The 23,856-nt window shown below is 33.6% G+C and overlaps 1 protein-coding gene across 3 annotated transcripts; it reads right to left on the bottom strand.

Annotated features, from left to right (window-relative positions):
- Positions 1-1,967: 1,967 nt before the first annotated feature.
- Positions 1,968-19,949, bottom strand: LOC114284701 (calcium-dependent protein kinase 1). 3 transcript variants are annotated; one of them, XM_028227654.2, is made up of 8 exons: positions 18,453-19,949; positions 14,294-14,437; positions 14,009-14,161; positions 6,817-6,932; positions 6,516-6,683; positions 4,806-5,030; positions 4,019-4,162; positions 1,968-2,185 (listed from the first exon to the last, which is right to left on the bottom strand). In XM_028227654.2, the coding sequence occupies exons 1-7, from the start codon at positions 19,249-19,251 to the stop codon at positions 4,043-4,045; spliced, it is 1,725 nt and encodes a 574-aa protein (XP_028083455.1). In that variant the 5' UTR covers positions 19,252-19,949; the 3' UTR covers positions 1,968-2,185; positions 4,019-4,042. The 3 variants fall into 3 exon arrangements, with proteins under 3 accessions (XP_028083455.1, XP_028083457.1, XP_028083454.1); XM_028227656.2 differs by lacking the exon at positions 1,968-2,185 and adding an exon at positions 3,074-3,486 and having other exon boundaries at positions 18,453-19,940; XM_028227653.2 differs by lacking the exon at positions 1,968-2,185 and having other exon boundaries at positions 3,792-4,162; positions 18,453-19,940.
- Between the last annotated feature and the right edge of the window lie 3,907 nt (positions 19,950-23,856).

Below are 23,856 nucleotides of genomic sequence, written 5' to 3'. Positions count from 1 at the left end.
CTTTTTTTGATGTGAGAGAAAATTAAAGGGTGCCTCTATTTACACACCATATTTGCTCTCAAGGCACACCACTGCCCAATTCACACCTTTAATAATTTGAAAAAATATAATTTTTCTCAACACACACCACAACGTTCTATTTTTGCCCTTACACTGTGTTTGGATTGAGTGATTTGGAGAGAAAAGAAAAGAAATAAAGAGAAATATATTTCTCCTCCTTGTTTGGTTATCTTAAGTGGAGAGAAATGGGGAGAAATAGAGAGAAATGGAGAGAAACTCATTTCTCTCATAACTCTTATTTTCAATCTTCCCAAAAGTGGAGAGATTGGGAGAGAAAAGAAATCCACAAATGTTTATATTTTCATAATACCAATTTTACCCCTGTAAAAATAAAAGAAATAAAATGATTGAAAATATAAAAAGGTTATTTTGGTAATATAACATAAAATAATTTCTTTTCTTTTCTCTTAATGAAATCTAACCAAACAAGAAGGAGAGAAATCACAATCATTTCTTTTTTTTTATTTCTTACTTATTCAAACAAAAAGGAGAGAAATTACAATCATTTCTTTTCTTTTCTTTTCTCTTATTACTTAAGTAATCATTTCTTTTCTTTTCTCTCCTAAGTTACCAAACATAGCGTTAGTTCCACACCATTTAGTACACACCTCAAATTCAAAAAAACAAACTTACCACTAGCAGTACACCCACCACCTCATAGATCGCCGTCACCCTCCGGTGAACCACCCATAGCTCTCCTCCCCCTCTGGCAAGACTCGCCTAGTCCTCCTCCTCCTTAGACAGAGATAAGAAGTGTAGTGAACCAAGACCAACGCCTCTCCTCCACCCAACAAAAAGATAATATATGCCTTTGGAAAGGCCTTTCTCTCTTCTCCACTTGTAATTCTGGCTTGTGTAGAGAATGTGTTTCTGAATTTTTCTCTTCTAAATCTAATCACACACTCTCTTGAATCCATGGTTGCATTAGCCTTATCATCCTCTCTCCACGCCTCTAATTCATCAATCTATGGTTCAATCAAACTCAACCCATGTTGTCCCACACCATCACTCCTCATTGCAACAAAAATTTCTCAGAAACAGAATACTACAAGGAAAAACTCGTCTCGTTCTCGCAGATTGACAGTCTTTACAGTGACCGAGGGCTCCAGCAAAGAGAAGGAAGAATAATCAATACCTTCATGAGCTAGACCAGACTCGAACGAGCCTCCTCCTTGGGCTCGAGACGAAGCTTCTCAGAATGCTTCGCAGCAGAGCTTTCAGATCTCCTTCTTCGTCTACTTGCTTGCCTCTGCTATCACTGCAATTGCCGCAGTGGGCTTCCAAACCCAATCCTTTTTTCTTTTCTTTTTTTTTTTCACTCATTTGTGTTTAGTGTTTTGGGTTTTTTGTTTTTTTGATTGAAATTTGTGGGTTTGTACAGATTGGTTTTGTTTTTTAGTACTTGAATCAAAAATTTGTTTTTGGTGTTTTGAGCTCAGAGCATCTTTTATGCTCCGTTGCTCGGATTCTTTGCAATGGTGGCTAGGGTTAGGGCTTGGATGTGTATTCAACTATGGTGTGTATTCAGTTGTGGTCATTTTGGTCATTTTAAGTAAGGTTATTATTGTAATAAAAAATAATCAATTAATGGTGTGCCGTAAAACTAAATGTGGTGTGTAAATAGAGGCACCCAAAATTAAATGATTGTATTTTAGATGTGACACTTTGTTTTATTGGCTAAATTAGCCTATTTTGTTCTTATTGACTAATTTAGTCAAAATAGCTTATGCCAAACGAAACCTTAATGGAGATCAATGTAAAAGAGAGACACTATGGTACACCACTTTCAAAAGATGTATACCATATGTACCTTATAATTGAAGAAGAAAATGACATAATTTTATACTTTCTGAGTCATACTAAAAACAATAAAAAAAAAATGTTATAACTAAGCACAACATGAGACATAACTAAATATCTGATGAGTTATAATTAAAATAATGTCATAACTAAATAAGAAAATTGATTATAACTAAACAAGAAAATTTGCACAATAAGAGGTGCATATGACACACCGTTTTGAAGAGTGGGCAGATTATAATTTCTCATAATTATGAATTTATTTGCATCAAATAATAAATATAAAAATTCTATAGTTATTGTAGGGCTGCTTGTTGAATGCTACCTGCAAAAGTAAATGAAAAATTGTTAAAAGTAATTTAATCTAAATTAACCAAAAAAAGTTACTTATTTTAGTGATGAGTGGATTTTATTTCAGATACTAAAGTATAACATCAATATGTAAAAATTTACAAATAAAAGAGAGATTAAAAAAGAGAGATTATACATCTACATTTTATCCTCTCACATAAATTTACTAGTATATTTTTTTAATAACAATTATAATAATTATGTCATAGCTTAAATCAAGAGTTGCTTTTTTTGTTTTTCACCGTTTATTGGTGTTTTAACTTATTTTCTAAATTTACGTTGATTTATGAAGTATATTGAGCCTTTGTTTGAGATGTAGGTTGATTTTTTAACTTTTTGACTTTTTGAGACTAAAAAGTCTCGTTCGAGATGGGGCATTTTAGTTTTGTTTTTGTTTTTTTTTTTTTTTTTAAACTTTTGTGAGAGAAAAATAAAATAATTATGATATGGATGTACTATTTTATTTTATTGACTTTTTACCTTATTTTATCTTTTTGTGGTTAAAATAGCCAAAAAAAACTTATGCCAAACATAGCATTTCCCAAATTGAAAGTGAAAAATTATATCATTATTCTTTAATAAATTAATGTAATTGAATCTCACCTATTTAGCTTTCCATAATCATGGGAAAACTTATAAGGCATACAACTACATCAATTCATTAAGGAATAAATGATATCAAAACAGAAAAATGTGAAAAGTGCAGTGTGTTTTAAATATAACTCGTGTAATATTTAAGATAAATCTCGGCTTCACCTTCGATCTTAAATATTTAAGATAGTTTACATTGTCTAAGAACAATACTTTAGGTACTGATTTACTTTGTATACAGAAGATTGTAGAATTTCCATACAAAAAGATGTGCCCCTAATCCTCCTTTCATTTCCAATTCCAACTAAAACACTCTTCGTTACAACTTACAATTTTAGCGTTGTCACCGACATCATTTTGATCAAGTGTTTTTCTTTTTTTGGGAAGGAAATTTTGTTTGTAAATTATTTTCATAGATAAAAAGGTCGTGTTTTGATATTTTGTGAATTTTCTTGGCACAAGCCTATATTGCAGCAACAATTGGTGGTGCTGCCACCTCTACGCGCACAGAGAGAAAGAGCTAGCGGCGGCTTGGAAAGGGGAGAGAGAAGAGATAGTAACATGAAAAAAACTCGACTGCTCATCTTATCTGCAACTTGCATGGAACTGCATCACGAGAGAGACGAAGAGAGAGCAACTTTTGGCAATGTCCATCCATCACCTTGCCAAAAGTTTGTTTCAATTCTGCAGGTAATTTACAATGCAAAATTTTACCATCCTAATGCTGTGTTTAGTTGAGGGATTTGAGAAGAGATTTGGAAAGGGAAATAGAAAAGGTAGGTGAAATATGAATAAAATATGACTTCACCTAATTTCACACACTTTTTTCCTTTCCTTTTCTAAATCTTTCCCCAAATCCTCCAACCAAACACAGCGTAAAGGGCTTCTAAAGATGCCAAACAATCTGAACGAGAAGATATCAAGACATTAATTTCGCATTGTATCAATGACAATTAAAAAATGAATAAAAATTTGAAGGAACAAGGATCAAAAGAAATAACCAATTAGCCATTTTCATTGACTAAGTATCCAAGTTATAACATAATAGAGCTCAATTCAGTTCAGTCGCAAAACAAAATAAAATGGAAATTTGAATGATTCGTTAATGTACATGAAAGAGTAGGGCTGCCTCGTGGGCGAGCACTGGTGCTCCATACTATAAAATGCAAACACTGCGAATATACTTTCAGGAAAAAAAAAAAAAAAAAAGACTCACCAAAGCCTATATATGCTGCTATAGTCATAATGCCCCTCTAAACCCAATGCTGAAATTGTTCTCTAGACCCTTCTTTCCACCACCACCACTCGCATTTCCTGTATGCATCATGGCCACAAACTCATTGTAATCTATGCGCCCGTCCTGAAACATCGAATTACAACACAGATAAATCATATAGCACATGAAACCTGCATTTCACAAATATAACAGAATTATCCGTTACAAATGAACTTTGAACGGAAATATCACCTACGAGACAAGGAATCAAGAACACCCAAGGACAATATGATAATTGGACCTTCAATTAATTATGGATTCAAATGTGATAGGTTTAAAACGCACCAGAACTCTGGACCGAACTCGAGTAAACTCAAATACCTAGAATCCAAATAAGGGAACCTCCCCTATCACAAAAAAAAAAAAAGGAAAAAAAAAAGAGGAAGCCTATGGATGTCTGGTATAAGTATATTGAGTGAAGTACAAAATTTCAAAAACAAATCATCGAAAAACCATGACTTGGTGTGACTACAATGGATCAGATCGGTTGACAAAGTTGTCAAAGGTGTTCTTGAATAAGTTTTCAACAAATGAACTCAGAACTTGACTGTATTAATAGACTTGGCTAAGTTTTAAGTTGATTTGGCAATTTTAGCTTATTGGTTCCGTGCATTGTGGATTTGAGTGAATTCTTTAACAGTCAAGATGAATGGCTATTTCCACACTATCCAATCGCTATTTCATAATATAGTAATAAGTGGTAATGTTATGCAAATGAATAATTTACGTTGTCTTGGTCAACTTCTCGGATCATATCTTCCAAGGTGACGTCCTCTATGCCAAACTCCTCACAGGCTTGTTGGAGCTCATCTGGGGTGATATAACCACTTCCATCCTTATCAAAGTAGGAGAACGCCATAAACAGATAATCTTCTCTCTCAACCTTGTTTAGATGCAATGTAGCAGCTATGAACTCCCCGTAATCAATTGTTCCACTGTTATCAACATCTGCCTGCAATTTCAGAAAATGCAGCAGGATCAGAGGCAATTTAAAGAAACAAAAATTCTCTGTTTGAATTGCATAGGAAAGCTTTAAGAACATAAACACTTTAATCAATATTGATGATAACACAACCTTTGGAATATCATATCACTTTTTTCCCTCCTCCTGTTGTGCAAGATGAAGAAAATCCATATGTTGCAAGGAAGAAAGTTTTCAAGAGAACTAGGCATATTGAAAATAAAAGATTTCAATATGTCATGGACTACATCAATGTTGTTTCTTAATCAATTCCGAAGGAAATAAGTGCAAAAGTAAAAATGAAGCTGATCAATTGATAGGATGTAGTTCAATTTCAGAATTGATTTTTCATATCAAAATTTTATGATGTGTACGAGGTGAGACACAAGCCTCAAAATTCAATATAGCAAAAACTTTAGGCTCCTGTCTGAATCTTCGACAGAGCATAGAAAAGAAAAGAAGCATGCTCATACATGCTTTACAAAAAAATATTTCACCTTTAAGCACTCTCTTTTTCTTTCCTTCTTTTCAAGATCTAAAAGGAATCTAAAGAACGGCAGAAGAATAAAAGGGCTAAAGCAATTTACTGCAAACTATGATTTTTTTTCCCCCCTTTCTACTTCATCTTTACCCATGTTGTTGCTCCGGGTAGGCAACGTCGTTCTCTTAAGCATATCATGTGATATTACCCTAATTTTAGTCTCAATGAAAATGATTATGAGATGAACCTGTCTAATCCTCTGTTGCTCCAAAAATAGAATGTTAGAGGCCTCCCAAATCCAGCAGATAATTTTGCGCTCAATAGGGTTGAATTCTCTCCCCCAAAAAAAATTGAGTATGGTTCATTATATTTACTTTTTAAGGGATGAAACCACCATTAACTCAATGATCACTCTTAATTCTATACAAGTTGACTTGCAGGACAAAAGAAGCAATTATGCTCTCTGCAAAATTCATTGACAAACACTATCTCTATCATTAGTTTTTATTGATCTTGACTTGCAGGACAAAAGAAGCAATTATGCTCTCTGCAAAATTCATTGACAAACACTATCTCTATCATTAGTTTTTATTGATCTGAATGTACATGTGCAAATTTCCAGTAGATAAAACTTTTAAGAAACAGACAAATTGATGACTCTTCAATTGAATGTAACCCTTCATTTACTTAGGTTAAAATAGGTGGGTAGTTTTTTGATAACATAAATTTCAAGTGTAAATGGATGGAAATTGACAAAAAAGAAAGAAAAAAAAAAGATAAAGAAAAGCAAAAGCAACATCAAGTTTTTGTTGGGAATAATCTTCCTCTCTCTTTGAATTTATATTCTTCTTAATCCAGATTTATCAATAATGCTACATTTTGTATACTGCTATTTACTAATAGATTTTTAACTATTTGAGAAACACCATTTTTTCCAACTACAAAGAAAATATTGCCTCAAACATAACTAAGACTTCCTTTGATCTGATACTTACTGCTTGCATTAGATCATAAATTTCAGACTCCTTAAGATTAGCGCCAACTCTTTTCAGTCCAGCCTTAAGTTCTTCAAAAGTGATTTGACCACTATTGTCAGTGTCTATCATCTTGAACATTTCTTTCAGGCCAGCAATTTCTTCTTCAGATAGGTGCTCTGCAATAATCTGCAAGAAAAGTATATTTGTTTTGTATCAGAAATCCTGAGGACTAATATTTCAGCCTGAATTGTCTATTGATCTTCGATATAAACAAGTGGTAGTTATTCCAAGAACATGTCTTGCCCATCTAGAGACTTACTCTAAGGGCCATTTTCTTTAGCTTATTCATGGCAGAAAATTGTTTCATGCGACTTAGAACAGCTGAATCCAGAGGTTTGTCCGGAGCCACACCATCAACTTGAACCCATGGGTGGCCTGCAAAGAATTTTAGAATATCAATTGCCTATCATAAATAAGGTTTTCCAAATAAAGATATTCATTATATTCTAGGGAACTAAAGGAAGCTTAGGGCTTTAATAATGAAATCAAATCCAGCATACTAAGGCTGTGTTAGGATCATGGATTTGGTTAGGGATTGGAAAAAGAGAGAGAAAAGGTAGGATCATGGATTTGGTTAGGGATTCAGAAAAAGAAAGGGAAAAGGTAGGTATATTTCATTCATCTTTCACCCACCTTTTTTTCCTTTTCCTTTCCAAATCCCTACCGAAATCCATCATCCAATTGTATGGGAATAATAGAGATAATAATATAAAACAATCATCAAACATTCCGGATAGTCAAAATATTAAGAGAAATTTGAGAAAAGGTCAATTAAAAAGAAATGCAAACACAATTTGCGAGGAAAAATGTCTAGCTAACCCTTGGTCATTTTTGTGTTGGCAATTTCATTCCAAAGCTTGAATGTGTAAATTTATTTTAGGCTTGGTTGAGTCTTGAACATGTTTCATAATGAAATTTGTCATGTAACTTAATTAGCCATCGGGCTTGACTTTAGAATGCAAAAATGGACTTTTAGGCTTTGAGAATTTAAGCTCATAGTGTTGATCAGATCATTAAAACTTGTACTTATTTGAACGCAAAGCCATTGTGCATTAGAAAGCAAACCCTTTGTGTGCAAAGTCACATGTGAATGAGAAAGCAGTTTCAGAGATACATAGAACATTAACCTTACACGACTGAACACAAGACTGGTCCATTCAAATACGTCATTTGAATTTGCATTTTAAAGCACCAAGTGTAAGACAGTTGTCTCATTGTTCGAACAAGGTATTGCACTGTTTGAACGCATGTTGTTGGAACATGTTTCCTTGGCATATCTAGAACAAAAAAATCTTTGTGGTCCTTGATTCCTTGTTCCCTTAGGGATTTTTTTTTTTTTTTTTTAAATAAATACTTGTTCCCTTAGGTTTTCCCTTTCCTATAAATGTCTTTACTTATTTGTTATAGTGTGACACAGAGTTGAGTATACATTGAGCATCGATAGCACTTGAGTGAGGGTCATATTGTCCATATTCTCTCTTCTTTCACATTCTTGAGAGAGGGTTGATAGGTCTAGAGCATAATTGATAAAGCTTGAAGAATGAAAATTGTATTTGTGTGGTGTAATACAAGTCGGAGACAGACGTGGAGGCAGATTGATCTACAAAACTGCTCAAATGCATGAGTAGGTAGTATCTGTGAGTCTGGATCTTGGTAAGCTTTGCATTTGATATTAATTACTAGTGGCTAGTTTGTGTCTCTGGTTTTTTTCTTGAGTTAGGGTTTCAATGTAAATCTTTGGCTCTCTTCTTGTGATTTTGCTCTTTTCATTATATATGCTTAGTTTAATTGGATAAATAGCTTAGATTAATCTGAATTAAATCTGTTGGATTTAAACATTCCTGTCAAATTTTCTAAATTGAAAAGTGTTAAATTTGATGTATAGAGAAATAGAGAGAATGAATTATGTATTATTGATTGATATTTGTTGATGATGATATTTATTACAATGATTCATGATTCCTATATATAGAAGAGGGTGAGTGTGTAGTAGGTGAGGAGTAGGTGAGGAGTAGGTGGAGAGTAGGTGAAGTAGGTGAGTGTGTAGTAGGTGGTAGTGGTAGGTGTGTAGTAGGTGAATTTTAACAGCCCCGCAAACTCAAGGGGGATAGGAACTAACCAACTTGAGTTTGGAGAGAGTTACAAAACAAGAAAATACATAAAAATAAAAGATGATAGGTGACACTGTATGGTCGTGTCAGACCATTGGTGAAGACACTGGATGGTGGTGTCATAACGTTGTAGAGGACACTGTATGGGGGTGTCATAACGTTTGTAGAGGACACTGTATGGTGGTGTCATAACGGTGTAGAGGACACTGGATGGCGGTGTCAGACCGATGTAGAAGACAGTTTATGGGGTCATGTCGGACCGTTGTAGCAGACAATGTTGTGACAGTTGTTGTGACAGTTTACGGAGTCTTGCTGGACCCTTGTAGAAACTAACCGGAATCAATGTCGGGACAGTTTACAGAGTCTTGTCGGACCCCTAAAAAGTCGCACCCTCAAAAGGTGTGCCCAATCTTTCAAAAGGCGTGCCCAATCCATAAAAAGGCGTGCCATCAAAAAGGCGTGCCCAATCCATAAAAAGGCGTGCCAGATATGATGGCGAGGCACGTGAGTGCCTTGGCTGGCGCGCCCGTTTGTCGTCTGGCGTCAAGTGGCGCGTGATACGCGTGGCTGTCTCGGCTATTTAACCAAGACGGAGGCTGAACCTGAGGCAGAAGTTGAGACAGAAAAACTGAGAGAAACCTCTGAAAAGTTCTTCGTTTTGCTGAGAAAGATACTCAGTAACACTCTGTTGCCCAGAAAATGGCTTCGTCGTCCCGCGGTCTGCTCACCCTCTTTCCCGACCTCAACGAGTCAACAAGAGAGAGAACTGGTGCGGTGGCACTGGAACCTCAACCAAGCGCCCCGGAGTTTGCTCCGTTGAACTTTCCGATGCGGTTTGTGGAGCAAAGAATGGCAGTGCAGTCGGATGTGGAAGCCAATCAGTATACATTGAAGTCATGTGTGGAAACCATGACTGCGGTTACAAACTTGTCGAACCGGCTGCAAAGTAGGGCAAATGAGGTGCAGCAGTTAAACTCCCAGCTGGCTCTGCTCCAACGCATGTATAAGGATGCGCAAGCAGAGATAAGTGTGCTAAAGGCGGAAAATAAGGAGCTGAAGCGGAAGGCCACCGTGATGTTCCGTTTTGGAGGTCCGCCATATTCTGCAGTGGAGGAGCAGGGAGTTGTGAATGTGCTCGGTGGATTAGGAAGCACGGCGGCAACACCGGCAAGGGCCGCTCAGGACGAAGGTAAGAAGAAGAGACCGGCGGCAGAGTAGGGAAGAAAAATCCCGCCTGTGGATGTGGGTGTTTTGTTTGTTGGTGTTTGTTTGTTTGTTTGTTTGTTTTTTTTTTTTTTTTTTTTTTTTTTTTTTTTTTTTTGGTGTAATTGTGATCGGGGTGGATCCCTGAGATGAATAAAAGAAGGTAAGGTTTGGTGTGCAAATCTTTATCACACGGATTTGTGAAAAACAGCAATGGTGTTTGGAAAATTTTGTTTGGTTTGTTTTTATTTTTTTATTTTTTTTATATTTTTAATAAGAATAATAATAAGAATATAGTAATGGAAAGTATGTGCATAATAAAAAGAATAAAAGGAATGAGTGGAGAGAGGGTTTTAGATGTTTAAATAAAAGAAGAGAGTGGGGTGTGGTGAGAGTGGGGGAATAAAGTAAAAAAATAACATAAATTAAAAGATGAAAAGGGCAACCGAGTGGGATAGAGAGAGCCCCCCCCCCCCGTTTTGTTGTCTCGTTTCTTCTTTATTCTCCTCAAGAGAGAGAAGTTCAGGATTTGCCGCCCGTACAGGTCGGCGGCGTGTGCGGAGGCGATCGCGGCGGTGTCGCGGAGGTTGTTGGTGGCGACGAATTCTGCCGCGCCGGCGGGGCGTCGACGGCCTTGCGAACGACGTTGAGGCCGAGTCTCCCGTTGCAGCGGTTCAAGCTGCTGCAGAGGTTATTCTTCCCACTGCCATGACTCAGGTGACAGGTGAATGGAAGGAGGAAGTTGCCGTAATCAAAATTCAAACGGCATTCCGTGGATATATGGCAAGAAGGGCATTGAGGGCTTTGAGAGGGCTTGTCAGGCTGAAATCAGTGGTACAAGGGACTCCTGTGATACGGCGAACTTCGAATGCTTTAAGATGCATGCAGACTCTAGCCCGTGTGCAATCTCAGATCCAGTCCAGAAGGATCCGGATGTCGGAAGAGGAGATCGACGGAGGGGGAGGTTGATGATGAAAAGTGGGAACCAACCCATGTGGGTGGAGGTGGAAACTTGTACAGAAGGTTCTTCAGGCTTCTGATCATAGAGATTCTCACTTGGCTTAGTAGTAAGCTTTCGAGCACCAAGTCCCCCAGTCTTTCCAGTTTTCTTTGCACCAAGAGGCTTTTTAACAGTAACTGTATGAGAAGCTTTAGGTGAAGCAGAGACATTAGGAACTTCTTGCTTTCCTGAGGAAATTTCTTTAGAAGCTTCACTGATCTTGACATCAGGAAGTCTATTAGAGACATATGCTGACTGAGAAGCAACTGGAGATGATGGCAAGTTGTGAGTTAGCAGCCTCATCTCTGCGCGTGTGTCATGCCCATCATTGTTGCAGACATGATGTTCGACGAAATGTCCCAGAGGGATTTTGGGTTTGCTTCGGCGAGGTGGTGAAGAAGAGTGAAGGTATGTGTAGAGAATTTTAGCGAACTAGGTTGAGGTCCGGCGGGCGGCCAAGGCGAGGTTGCCGCCCGCCGGTGACGCGAAAAAAATACTAAATTCTTAACATTGCTCTGATACCATGTTAAATTTGATGTATAGAGAAATAGAGAGAATGAATTATGTATTATTGATTGATATTTGTTGATGATGATGTTTATTACAATGATTCATGATTCCTATATATAGAAGAGGGTGAGTGTGTAGTAGGTGAGGAGTAGGTGGAGAGTAGGTGAAGTAGGTGAGTGTGTAGTAGGTGGTAGTGGTAGGTGTGTAGTAGGTGAATTTTAACAAAAAGTAACTAAAGCTATTTGCAATCAGACGAAAACTTCTTTTTCAAAACCAGCTTCACAACTAAAGGAAACAAGAGAAATGAACTCTTGTAGCTATTGAAGGCTTCATCAAAAGTGAATGAAAATGAAGTTTTTGAGTAAATTATCAACAAATGACAATTGAAATGCATCCAAAGGAGGGGGCAAAAACTAAACTCCTAAAAGAAGAATAAGAAGAAAGATCAATACTAATACATAAAAATAGTTCTCTGTTCACAACTAGCTGGTGACATTAACCTCAAAGGTTACTCTTTTAGATGGACAAAAAACTAACATGAATATCACAAGTACTTAAAAATTATTCATTGGTTGGTGAAGTAAAGTAGGGGAAAAAAAAAAATCATTACACCCTGGAACAAGTAACTACCCTTCTACTTCAATTATTTTTTTAAGGTAATAGAAATGTGACTAACACAATCACAGGGTGCCCTCGTAATCAAAGATCCTATTGCTCTTAGGACTCCTGCATTATTGTACCAAGTTTTTGAGTTTCGATTGGGAGTTGATTAGAAATTTGTAATTTTTTAAGTTTGAGAGCTGAATTAAAGTTTACAAACCATAGAAAGTTACGGGGAAAAAATAAATAAATAAATAAATAATTCAATTGCATAAATCTCTTGTTATCTACAAAAGACAATATTCTGTGGTGATTTCCTAAAGCTGATTCCCAAGAGGATTTAGAAAAGTAATATCCTTTTTATTCAAATGTTCTGGAAAAATTAAGGCTATGTTTGGTTTGATTCTCAAACCATGATTCCACACTAATAATCAACCTTTTGTTTGATTACAGTTTTCAAATTATGATTTCAAATCAATTTCAAAACACATTTTGAAAACATGTTTGGTAAACCAGAGAGTTTTTGAATTTTTGGTCTACCCGGTCGTCAGTCCAAACATCCTCCTAGACAGTTTTTTAAGTTTTTGGGTCTATCCGGTCGTCCGCAACAGTGTTTTTATTTTTTATTTTTTTTAGCAATTGGCACCTGTTATTTGAAAATATATATATGTGTATATATATATATATTTGTTTTTGATATTTTTTAAGTATAGAAAATATTTTTTTGAGACCAAAATGACAAATTATTTGGACATTTATTTAAAATTAACAAAAAAAAAAATTAGATAAAAATTAATTTGTCGCAATAATTTTTTTTTTTTTTAAAAAAACATTTTTAAACAAAACAATTAAAAAAAAATTTCAACCAAATATACAATAAAAAGTAATTTTAAAGTACTAGCTGAACATTTTTGTTAACAAATAATAATATTTTTTTAATATTTTAAATATAAAAAAAATCAGAATTTTTTTAATTTTTTAAACAAAAAAATTATTTTTTTCAATAATTATTTTTTTGAATTGAATTTTAAAAAGAGCTTGGTTATGAACTTTGAATAGAATTTTTAATCGAGTTTTGAGTTGTGTGTTTGGTGGTTATGAGTTATAAGTTTTTAAATTAAGTTTTAAAAACTCTTTTCAAAACTCATAATCAAATAACTTTTCACAAACTCAATACTCATTTCAAAAATTCAACACTCAATTCAAAACTCATAACCAAACAAATTTTCTCTTTTCAAATCATAATTCCAAAACTCACCAGCTCAAAATACAACTCTACACTCAAATCATAATTCTAAACACAAACCAAACGCTACCTAAAAGGTGCCATCTCTATTGTGCAAATTACTTGACAGGGCTGTGGTTAGATCACTTTGATTATGTTATCAAAGTATGAAATATTGCATTAGTCAGTAAGTACTACAAGTCCTTGAGATCAGTAAGAGTTGTAAAGAAAGAAAACAGAAAAAAATACCATGGTAAATATTTCAATTTATTTTATTGGAAACCAACAGTACTATGATGTTGCAGGAAGTCCCATACGCCTCTGGTATAGACCTCGTGTTCATACCTTCACATCACACTTTAAGAGTTACCACTAGCTCTGAAATCAACAATAAAAATGCCATTTCAGTGTTCAAATACTCTGTGATATTATTCCACACATAGGTCAATGTAAGATTGCAATGTAAGAGTTTGTCCCACAAGAAACAATGGTATCACCCTGAACAGAATGAACGGGAAATGGAAACAACTATTAAGTGTATGTCAAGTTTTAACATTGTGTCCGCTATTGTGATTCAATTTTCAAAAATGACTATTATCACCCAATACAACTTCCCAGATTTATTTCTGGTTTGTTTTGTTTTGTTTTGTTTTGTTTTGTTTTTCCTCTTATTGTAGTAATGAAAAAATAAAGAACTTCCTTATTCATCAAAACAAATAAATAAATAAATAAAGAACTTCCATATGTGAATCCAATGGTCCTTAGATAATCAGCTAAAAGCAATACAATCAGTAAGACTCACATAAAACTTCATGTGCGGTTAGTCGCCTTCTGGGGTCTCGAACGAGCATTCGCTTCACTAAATCTTTTGCACTTTCTGAAATATTTGGCCAAGGATCTAATGAGAAGTCAAGCTCACCATGGAGGACCTCTTCAAATATTCCTTTCTCGGTTTCTACATGATCACAACGAGAAAGAAAAAGAAAGAAAAGAGTATAAATGGTTACAATCAGCATTGAGAGTTAGATAAAATGTAAAGACATAAAAAGGATCTAATTTTCAATGGCAAAGGAATTCAAATTCTCACCAGCCCAGAAAGGAGGTACTCCACTTAATAGAATGTAAACAATTACACCAGCACTCCAGACATCTGCTTCAGGACCATAGCGCTTTCGCAACACTTCTGGAGCAACATAGTATGGGCTGCCAACCAGATCATTAAATTGTTCAGCTGAAAGGGTAGATCAATCAATATGAAACACATCAGAAAGTGGAATCTATAGGAACTACAATGAGTAATTATAAATTCATTAAAGTGTCAAAGACAAGGGAAGACTGAAACCACAGAAATGGTGACTAACTACATACTCTATGAAGAAAGCCATCATTTAATGAATAAACATAACTGCATGTGCAGGTGAACTAAAATTATATTGTTGATTAAGACATTAGAAAATCAACTACAATTTAACCTAGAACTGTTCAAAAAATAGATTTCTATCTTCCAAATTGTCTAACCCTCGGAATCCGTAGAGGGATGATGTTTGGAAAGAAAATCTCATGTTCAATAACATCTAGAGATCAACCAAAATTAGGAACCGAAAAAATGTCAACCAGAATAAAAAAATAAAATGAGCAGAAAAAGAGGAAGTAATGTGGTTCAGTAGACGTAGTCAAACTAGGGACTACACCAAGGGTTACAATGATTTGCAGTTTTCTATTTTGAAGATTACACCAAATTAAATGACATCTAGCAAGCCAGCTTGGAAGGCAACTTATGACACCAATAGATTGACAATCCTTATCATAAACATTTTTTTTCCGATGAAGTACACCTTTAACTGAGCATAAGCATCAGGTATGAGGTTCGACTCCCATTGAGTGCTATCAATCCCTTGCATTGTGTTTGGATCATGGATTTGCATAGGGATTTGGAAAGAAACAAAGAAATGGAGAAAATTTTTAGCTTGCATTTCATTCAACTTTTTTTTCCTTTTTCTTTTCAAATCCCTACCTAAATCTACGATCCACATACAACCTTAGGCCATGCGCACGGGCATAGCCCGACCCACGTGGAGGGAGTGCTTTGCGTATGTCTCGGGATACCCAATTATTTAAAAAACCATAAGAATCTGGTGGATTCACTTGTCAGATCCGATGCCCTGCTCTACACCAGAGTTGCAGCGATATTCTAGTCAAAACAACCAACAAAATAATTGATTTAGTGGACTTGGAAGCTGATCAGTTTTTAAATAGTGAATCCCCAAGTTCACCTATAATCAATTAGACCCCGTGTCGCATGAGGGAAGGGTAGGCACAGAGAGGAAAAGGGCAACATAGACGGTTTCCACCATCTAGTTGGGTGAAATCTTTTACTCGCATTTTCGCTCTCTATACAACTCCATTGTATTAATATGCTGCTGTATAATGGTAAAAGATACCTTTTTCTTCCCCTTCCCTTCTTCCTCTCAACCGACCAACCAAAGGAAATGGCAGTATCCTTGCCCTGAGGGTATCTTTTCAGAACCTCCAACTTTTCCTTTATCTTTAATTTCAATTTCTTCAACCGAATGAAGCCTTAAGGCCTTTTGGCCTGAACAAACTGTTTTCCTACAGGACTACAAAGATATAAGCTACAATATAAGAGATAGTGCCAACTGATTAGAAGCAACTGTAGCTAGAGTTAAACTATAATTTAAACTTCATAGCATAAGTCTATATGTGGAAGTGGTAAGAGAATGGATAAATCCTTTTTTGCTAGTATAAACTTCGAATATGGAATAATCAAAAAATGATATAAAACAATTAACATCAATGAAGAACAACAGGATTTATATCACACAACTTCTGGTTCATTCATATAAATTCCACACGAGATTTGAATTCATCGTGTCCATTAGATTTTGAGAAATGTAGAAAGACCTCATGTAGTTATAACATGGTGAAATCAAAGTTCCCCAACAAGGGAAATGACCAAAATTGAAAAGGATATTTATTGAAACAAATTTTGGGTGGATAGTACTGGTGGAAAGGCCAAGATAATTAGCCAATAGTAAAGTTAATGTTAAATAAAAAAATTACAAAAAATAAAAAATAAAAAAGGATTAATTCATTCAAAATCTAAAAGTAACCTAATAAATTAAGTAAATAGTTCTTCACAGTGATATCTGTTAGCATGATATGTTATTAATTGGTTATTATCTTGTAATTATGCTATGCCTTACGGCTCTCTTGTAATTATTAATCTTCATTAATATAAATAAGGGATGGTATCCTAATCATTCCCTAATCTTGAATTCCCTAAAATTATTGGTTTGAGAGATTTAGGCCTCGTTTAGGAACATGCTATTTTAGTAACTTTTTGATTTTTTACGAAAATATGTGCAGAAAAGTAGAGAGGTGATGTGACAACTTTTAGTAACTTTTTAGCTTTTTGGGTAAAATAGCCACTCCCCAAACGAGGCCTTACTCAGGCTATGCTTAAATATGGCTTCAAACAGAGTCAGGCAGATCACGCCCTATTTGTGAAACACTCCTCACGTGGTAAGACTACAACACTTATTGTTTATGCAGATGACATAGTTCTTACGGGCGATGATAGTGAGGAAATATCTCTATTGAAAAAATATTTAGCTTGTGAGTTTGAATTCAAAAACTTGGGAAGCTTGAAGTATTTTCTGGGAATTGAAGTTGCTCGCTCCAAGGATGGGATATTTATCTCACAGAGAAAGTATGTGCTTGATTTGTTGAAGGAAACTGGGATGTAAGGCTGCAAGGCCTGTGACACTCCACTGGAACCCAATCAGAAATTGGGGGATGATGAAGGAGGAGAAGTTGTAGATAAGGGGAGTTATCAGCGATTATTAGGTAAGTTCATTTACCTATCTCACTCCCGTCCTGATATTGCTATTGCTGTCAATGTGGTTAGCCAGTTTATGCATACTCCTCATCAGATTCACTTCGAAGCTATCATGAGAATTTTGAAGTACTTGAAATCTGCTCCTGGTAAAGGTCTTTATTTTTCAAAGTATGATCATCTTCGTGTGGAAGCCTATACAGATGCTGACTGGGTTGGATCAGTAACTGATAGGAGATCGACTTTAGGGTATTGCACCTTTGTTGGAGGCAACCTAGTTACTTGGTGGAGTAAGAAACAGAATGCGGTTGCCAGGTCAAGTGCAGAAGCTGAGTTTAGAGCTATGACACAAGGGGTATGTGAGCTCTTATGGATCAAGTTATTGTTGAGTGATCTAGGTATTGATCAGACGGACTCCATGCGGTTATACTATGATAATAAGGCTGCTATCAACATTGCTCACAATCCGGTTCAACATGACAGGACAAAGCATGTTGAGATTGATCGCCACTTCATTAAGGAGAAACTCACTAGTGGCACCATATGTACTCCCTTTGTGCAGTCTAGTGAACAACTTGCTGATATCCTTACCAAGGGAGTTGGGAGTAAACCATTTCATGACATCTTAGGTAAGCTGGGCATGAGAGATATTTTCGCACCAGCTTGAGAGGAAGTGTTAGCATAATATGTTATTATTTTGTAATTATCCTATGCCTTAGGGCTCCTTAGTAATTATTAATCTCCATTAATATAAATAAGGGATGGTAACCTAATCATTTCCTAATCTTGAATTCCCTAAAATTATCAATATCTACATTTATATATAATATCAATTTCTAATATTTCTTAAATATCAACAGGAGTTTCCTTTTTCTAAAAATTGTCAGAAAAATCTGATCCAAAAGCATGATAACCTTTTGATTATCTCTTAGCTGCAATGCAGGACTACCTAACAACATGATATGGATATGAAGGTTTTGATGTCTGCACTTCATAAGACAGTTATGCAGCTCGGTTGGTCTCTATATACACGTGCTGTGCAAATGTACGTGAACTCCATTCCAATGCTATTAAATTAACAATGCAATAGTGAAATGACAAAAAATGCATTCTATTTCTATATACTACAAGCACAAATTGATCATCAATTCTAAGCTGACTACTTCTGAAAAAATGATAGAGCTTAATTATAAGTCAAGTTCATTTTGTTAAGTTTACAACAATAGTCAAAACTTAATTTCTATTTTGCTTTTCAAAGATTGGTGAAACTGGTGTATTTACTAGAACCAGTGGTTTAACTCGATTCCAATATGGAAAATCTAAGCGTATTGATAAAGAATCAAGGCATATCACAAGAACTGCTTCAACAATACTCAAGATAGAAATATACCTGGCTTGAAAAATACTGACAATCCAAAGTCGATTGTCTTGAGAAGCGAATCCTCCTTCTGATCAACAAAAAGAAAATTCTCGGGCTTAAGGTCACGGTGCATAACCCCAAGGGAATGACAAGCTTCCACAACTCCAACTATAGTCCTAGTAAGCTCAGCAGCCTTTCTCTCCGTATAATGCCCACGTTGAGTAATCCTATCGAAAAGCTCACCCCCGACACACAACTCCATAACAACATGAACAGCCACAGCATCCTCATAAGCACCTTTGATTGATATAACATTTGGATGCCCAGCCAAATGGTGCATTATCTGAACTTCCCTCCTCACATCCTCCACATCATCTTCAGTCAACAACTTCCTCTTAGCAATCGATTTACACGCGTATTCTTTCCGGGTAGCTTTCTCCACACAAAGAAATGTCATCCCAAATTGACCCTGCCCTAGTTTCTTCCCCAAAGAATAGAACTCCTTCAAATTACCAGTATTCGTCTGTAAAACCGATTCAGTCCTAAGCCCTGCACTAGAAACCCTCCTCATGTGTGGGGTTTTCTTGGATTTTCCTTGTGGCTCTTGTTTTGTTGGTTCAGTTTTTGGAATTGTGACTTGTTGAGGGGGTTTTCTCTGGACCGGCATAGACGATTCGGGTTCATTGATTGAAGATGGTGTCACAGGGACACTTTCTCCAGTAGGAGTAGAACCATCATCACCCTGGAATCGGGTCCGCCAAACCGCGGTTGAAATCGATTGAATGAAAGCATTCCTTGAAAAACTTGGTCCAACACAAGTATTCCCCATATAATTCTACAAACCACAAATACACTTAATCGATCCTCATCTAAATCTAGTTACTTATGCTTGAAGAACAAAGGAGATCTGATCTTTGATGAACAAATTAAAAAAAAAAAACCCTCTAAATTCAAGTCAAACCTAGTCTAAATTTTACTCTAAACTTGTCAAGAAATTGAAATGAAAAAAGCTCAAATCAGCTTGCAAAAGCAAAGCAACAACAAATTCAAGTGAATTGTGAGTAAAATTGAAATCAAAGGCTGCAGAGCAAGCTATAAATCAAGTATTTCAAGTGATTAGCAAACGAAACGATAACAGAACATAGAAGTTAACGAGTCAAATACCGATCAAATCGAAGCTGTCAACACAAACAAAAAGAAAAAAACACAGTTTCCTTTGTTGTTTCTTGAACAATTCAATTAGGAAAGTCAAAAAGTCAAAAAAAAAAAAAAAAAAAATGCAGTACAGTGAAGGAAAAAGATTTGACATATTGATGAGAATTGAGTGACAACAAGAACGACACCTTAGGGAGTGTTTGGGAGGTGAGAAAAGGTAGAGAACGCTTTTTTGGGGTTTATTATACAAGTGGATGAATGATTCAGACAGGTTGGTTTGTCTGTTTGAAACTTTCACACGACAAACGCAGAGAGTATTGTGAGGACATTCCAACCTCCAGTTTTAGCGGTTTCGACTGTTGTGGCGGCGCTAAGGCTACGTTTGGATATTTACGAGATAAAAAAGGGAAAAAAATGAATTAGGCCTTGTTTGGGAAGGATTAAGGAAGTTAAATTAATACAAAAAGACAAAGTAGGTTAGTCAAGAAGATAAAATTTTATATATAAATCATAATCATTTCACTTTTTCTCTCACAATCATTTTATTCAAACAAAAAAAAGTCAAAAATTTCTCCCAAATGAAATTAATTTAAGTAGGTTAAATTAGCCAAAGGCCCTGTTTGGTACGGGTTATTTCTAACTTATTTTAGCTTTTAGCTTAATTTAAGCTATTTTGATGTGTTTGGTTCAGTTTAATAATACAGCTTATAGCTTTTTGTAAGTCAAAAATCAACTTATTTTTTGAGTGAGAGAAGAGAAACTTAATTTATAAGTCAAAAATCAGGTTATGTTCACAGTTATAAGTTATAAGCTGTTAGGTTATAAGTTATAATCACTTTCCTATAACTCTACCAAACGAGGCCAAAAAGTCAGGCTAAAATAATTCTTCCCAAACAGAGGCATAGTGAAGCTCAACTTGTTTTGGCGTAAAATATGTTTCTTAATGGTAAACTCTAAATCATATTTGGATATTTGTCCAAAATATGAATTATTTTATGTGATTTTAAAAATTATAAATTTTTTATTATTATAATTTTTTATTTAATAAAAAAAAAAAATCAACTACAATCATATACAATAATAAAATTATTTAAATTTTTAATTGAAATATATTTATAATATTATTAAAGATTGATAATTGACTTAAACTTCGTTTGTTTGGTCAGAAAATATTTTCTAAAAAATATTTTTCATATTTTCTAGTGCTTAGTACAATGGAAAACAAAAGTTAACAAAAAACAAATTTTATTATCAATGAAAAGCAAACCTATTTGGATATAAAATATTTTCTACTTTTAAAAGGCGAAAAACGTTTTCAAAATTAAAATTTTACCAATGTCACCATACCACCACCACCACTCTCATCTCCACCACCGTCATCGCAGTCACCACCGCCATCACCGCCGCTGTCGCCCCACTACCATGCCATCATCTTTACCTTTGTTTCACCATCACTACTACCATCAAACATAGAAAAATATTTTTTTAAAAAATCCTAAAAAATATTTTTCATATTTTTCACGTAAACAAGCAAAGCGTTAATGATTTATTAATAAAATTGATCTTTTATTATATAATTAGAAACTTGAAAGGACACGATATAATTTTTAAAATTATAAAAAATAATTTGTATTTTAAACGAGTTTCATAAGATATATTTGTAATTTAATAATATTTTATATATTTTTTGTTTGGTTGGCCAAAAGTAGGTAAGATATTTTTAAGTAAAATACTTGATATCATAAAGTGTAAAATATATTTAAAATTTTCATAAGCTAGTATTTTTTTTTTCTTATCACAATTGATACTCCACGATGTACAGATTAAGTTTCACTATTGTTATCTCCATTGAACATTTTTTCTCTCTCTCTCTACATATATATATATATATATATATATATTAGCAATTAATCCGTATAATACACGTGTTATTTTTTTAAAAAAATATTTAATGACACGATGTGTTTGTTATAAAAGAATAATTTTAATGTTAATAATATTGACACTATTGGATAATCCATTAAAATAATAGTTTTCAAAATATTAATAATTCCATAATTTATAATATTCAAAAGGTAAGATACAAAAAAATATTCTATACCTTTCTAACCTAATCCTCTCCTACTATTTTTATTTCCTTTAAAAAAAAATAAAAACTTACTTTTTACTATATTACTGTATTATTCATGCCATATATATCTACTCTTAAATCTTTAAAATTTATGATAAAAATTATAAATCTTCAAAATATTTTGATTTAATTACACACATTAAATTTCTTTTGTACACAATTTTTTTTTTCTTTTTTGGTTTGTTTTATGCACTCATATGCACTAATATTTATGTCTAAGTTATAAATTTTTTAATAAATGTAATGGGTGTAAAAAGAAATTGATTATAAGCACCCATCTTATTAACCACATTCATTGATTTTTTTTTTCAAATAAAATAAAAAAAATTAAAAAAATTCTATATCTCATCAATTTAATTCTCTAGTTTATAGATTTTATTTTTAATATAGAACTTGATCAAAGTCTCAAAACAAATCATAATTTTCAATTTAAATTTTAAAAAAATTTTATTTAATACAAATTTTCATGTAAAATATTTTAATATTTTAAAAATAATTAATTATTTGTTAAATGAAGTTGCCATTATAATAATTCACTTTTTTCATCTTTTTTGGATTATAAAATAAAAGTTAACAATTATTTGAACGGGAAATTATTTCTAATTAAGCAATTAGTCTTCAATCTTTAATCAGATCAATTTTTAGTTTATTTTGAATCAAATAAATCTAACTATCATATTTTGTAAAACCGCTAAAATCATGGTTAAACCAACAAATCAGTTAAACAAAAAATGATTCAGCCTAATCAGCTAGGTCAAAAAACTAAACAACCTTACACAAAAATCAATTAATTAAAACTTTTAAATTTTATTTTAAAAATGAATAATGTTATATGCACCAATTGATACATTAATTAGTGTACTAACAGATGATATGACATAATTTTATAAGTTTTGGGTATTTATAATTTGTATAATGGGTGTGGTCAGTAATAATGTCGTAATATATGTTGGTACACTAATTGGTAATAGTTTTTGATACATGTAGCACCATCGTTTTAAAATTTAAATTATATTGAATTGAAAATACACAACACTACAATATTAAATGGGAGTATAAAATTCACTTTATATAAGTAGAACAACTCACTTTTTCCTTCATTTTTACTATGTGGGATAATGAAATAAATCATAGACTAATTAGAGTTTATTTTTATATGGTTAAATGGAAGTTAGCCAATGTAGATTTTCTTAATTGTTTAAAATTAAAAAAATTAATATGAGATATTGAAACTTTTACAAGGCTCCTTAATTAGTTTTTATTTTTTTAAAGTCAAATATGGCGACAACTTTGATATCATTATTAAATCAATCGAATAAATCAAAAAATTCAAAACTGAAAACATTTTATATATTAAATATATCGATCACACATTAAAATCCTAACAACCACCCATTACATGATTATCATCCAAACACATAATAAAAATTACTTTTGTAAAATAAATAAATAAATAAATGTCTAAAAGATTTATCAATTTTACATAATTTTATCTTCAGTGGGTAGAAATAATTTTTAAAAATTTTAAATTAATGATTGTGCCATTTGAAATTAAGTAATAGTATTTTCAATTATCCCTATTTATAACAAGATTTAAAATTCATGATCAAATGCGTCATAATTAAAAAGTTAGAGATCAAAATAATATAATTTTAAATAATAAATTATAATATATTGTTCAATTTTTATAAAATATATATAATATCTATTGAGGTTTTTATTATATTATATATATAATATAATTTTAATATATATACAATATATAATATATTTTTCTAATTATAAATAGTATTTTTAGTTTTAATTATTAAATTTAAATATTTTTGTTAAATTTCTTATTGTGTTGTGGATCGGGTAAAGTCGGGTGTGGGGGGCAAGCGGAGGAAATGGAGGTAGAGGTGGAGGTGGAGGTGGAGGTGGAGGTGGGGTAGGGGCCTTCGACCCATGCCCTACCTGTTGCCTTGCCATCCCTAGTTACATGGTTGTTAATGTGTTATTTTCTGTTTATTTTTTTTTATATATATATAAGGTAGATTTGAAATAAATTGATAAAAATATAAAATATAAAGGGTTAAAGTGAAAAAAAAAACTTGAAGGACTAAAGAAAAAAAAAAGTGCAATTATGGTTGAGCAATTTATTAGAATTAG

Source organism: Camellia sinensis, unplaced genomic scaffold, assembly GCF_055761805.1.
Source record: "Camellia sinensis isolate YWXY unplaced genomic scaffold, ASM5576180v1 Unanchor12, whole genome shotgun sequence".
Taxonomy (NCBI): domain Eukaryota; kingdom Viridiplantae; phylum Streptophyta; class Magnoliopsida; order Ericales; family Theaceae; genus Camellia; species Camellia sinensis.
The sequence above is the reverse complement of the archived record's forward strand: the minus strand, read 5'-3'. Positions and strand labels throughout refer to the sequence as shown.

What these genes read in the sequence shown, in the direction of transcription:
- LOC114284701 (XM_028227654.2), bottom strand. Translation starts at nt 19,251, where the DNA reads ATGGGGAATACTTGTGTTGGACCAAGTTTTTCAAGGAATGCTTTCATT. An exon ending in TTTATGATCTAATGCAAGCA is followed by an intron (nt 5,031 to 6,515) that starts GTAAGTATCAGA and finishes CTGAAATTGCAG; the next exon opens with GCAGATGTTGATAACAGTGG. An exon ending in GAGAAGTTGACCAAGACAAC is followed by an intron (nt 4,163 to 4,805) that starts GTAAATTATTCA and finishes TCGATGTTTCAG; the next exon opens with GACGGGCGCATAGATTACAA.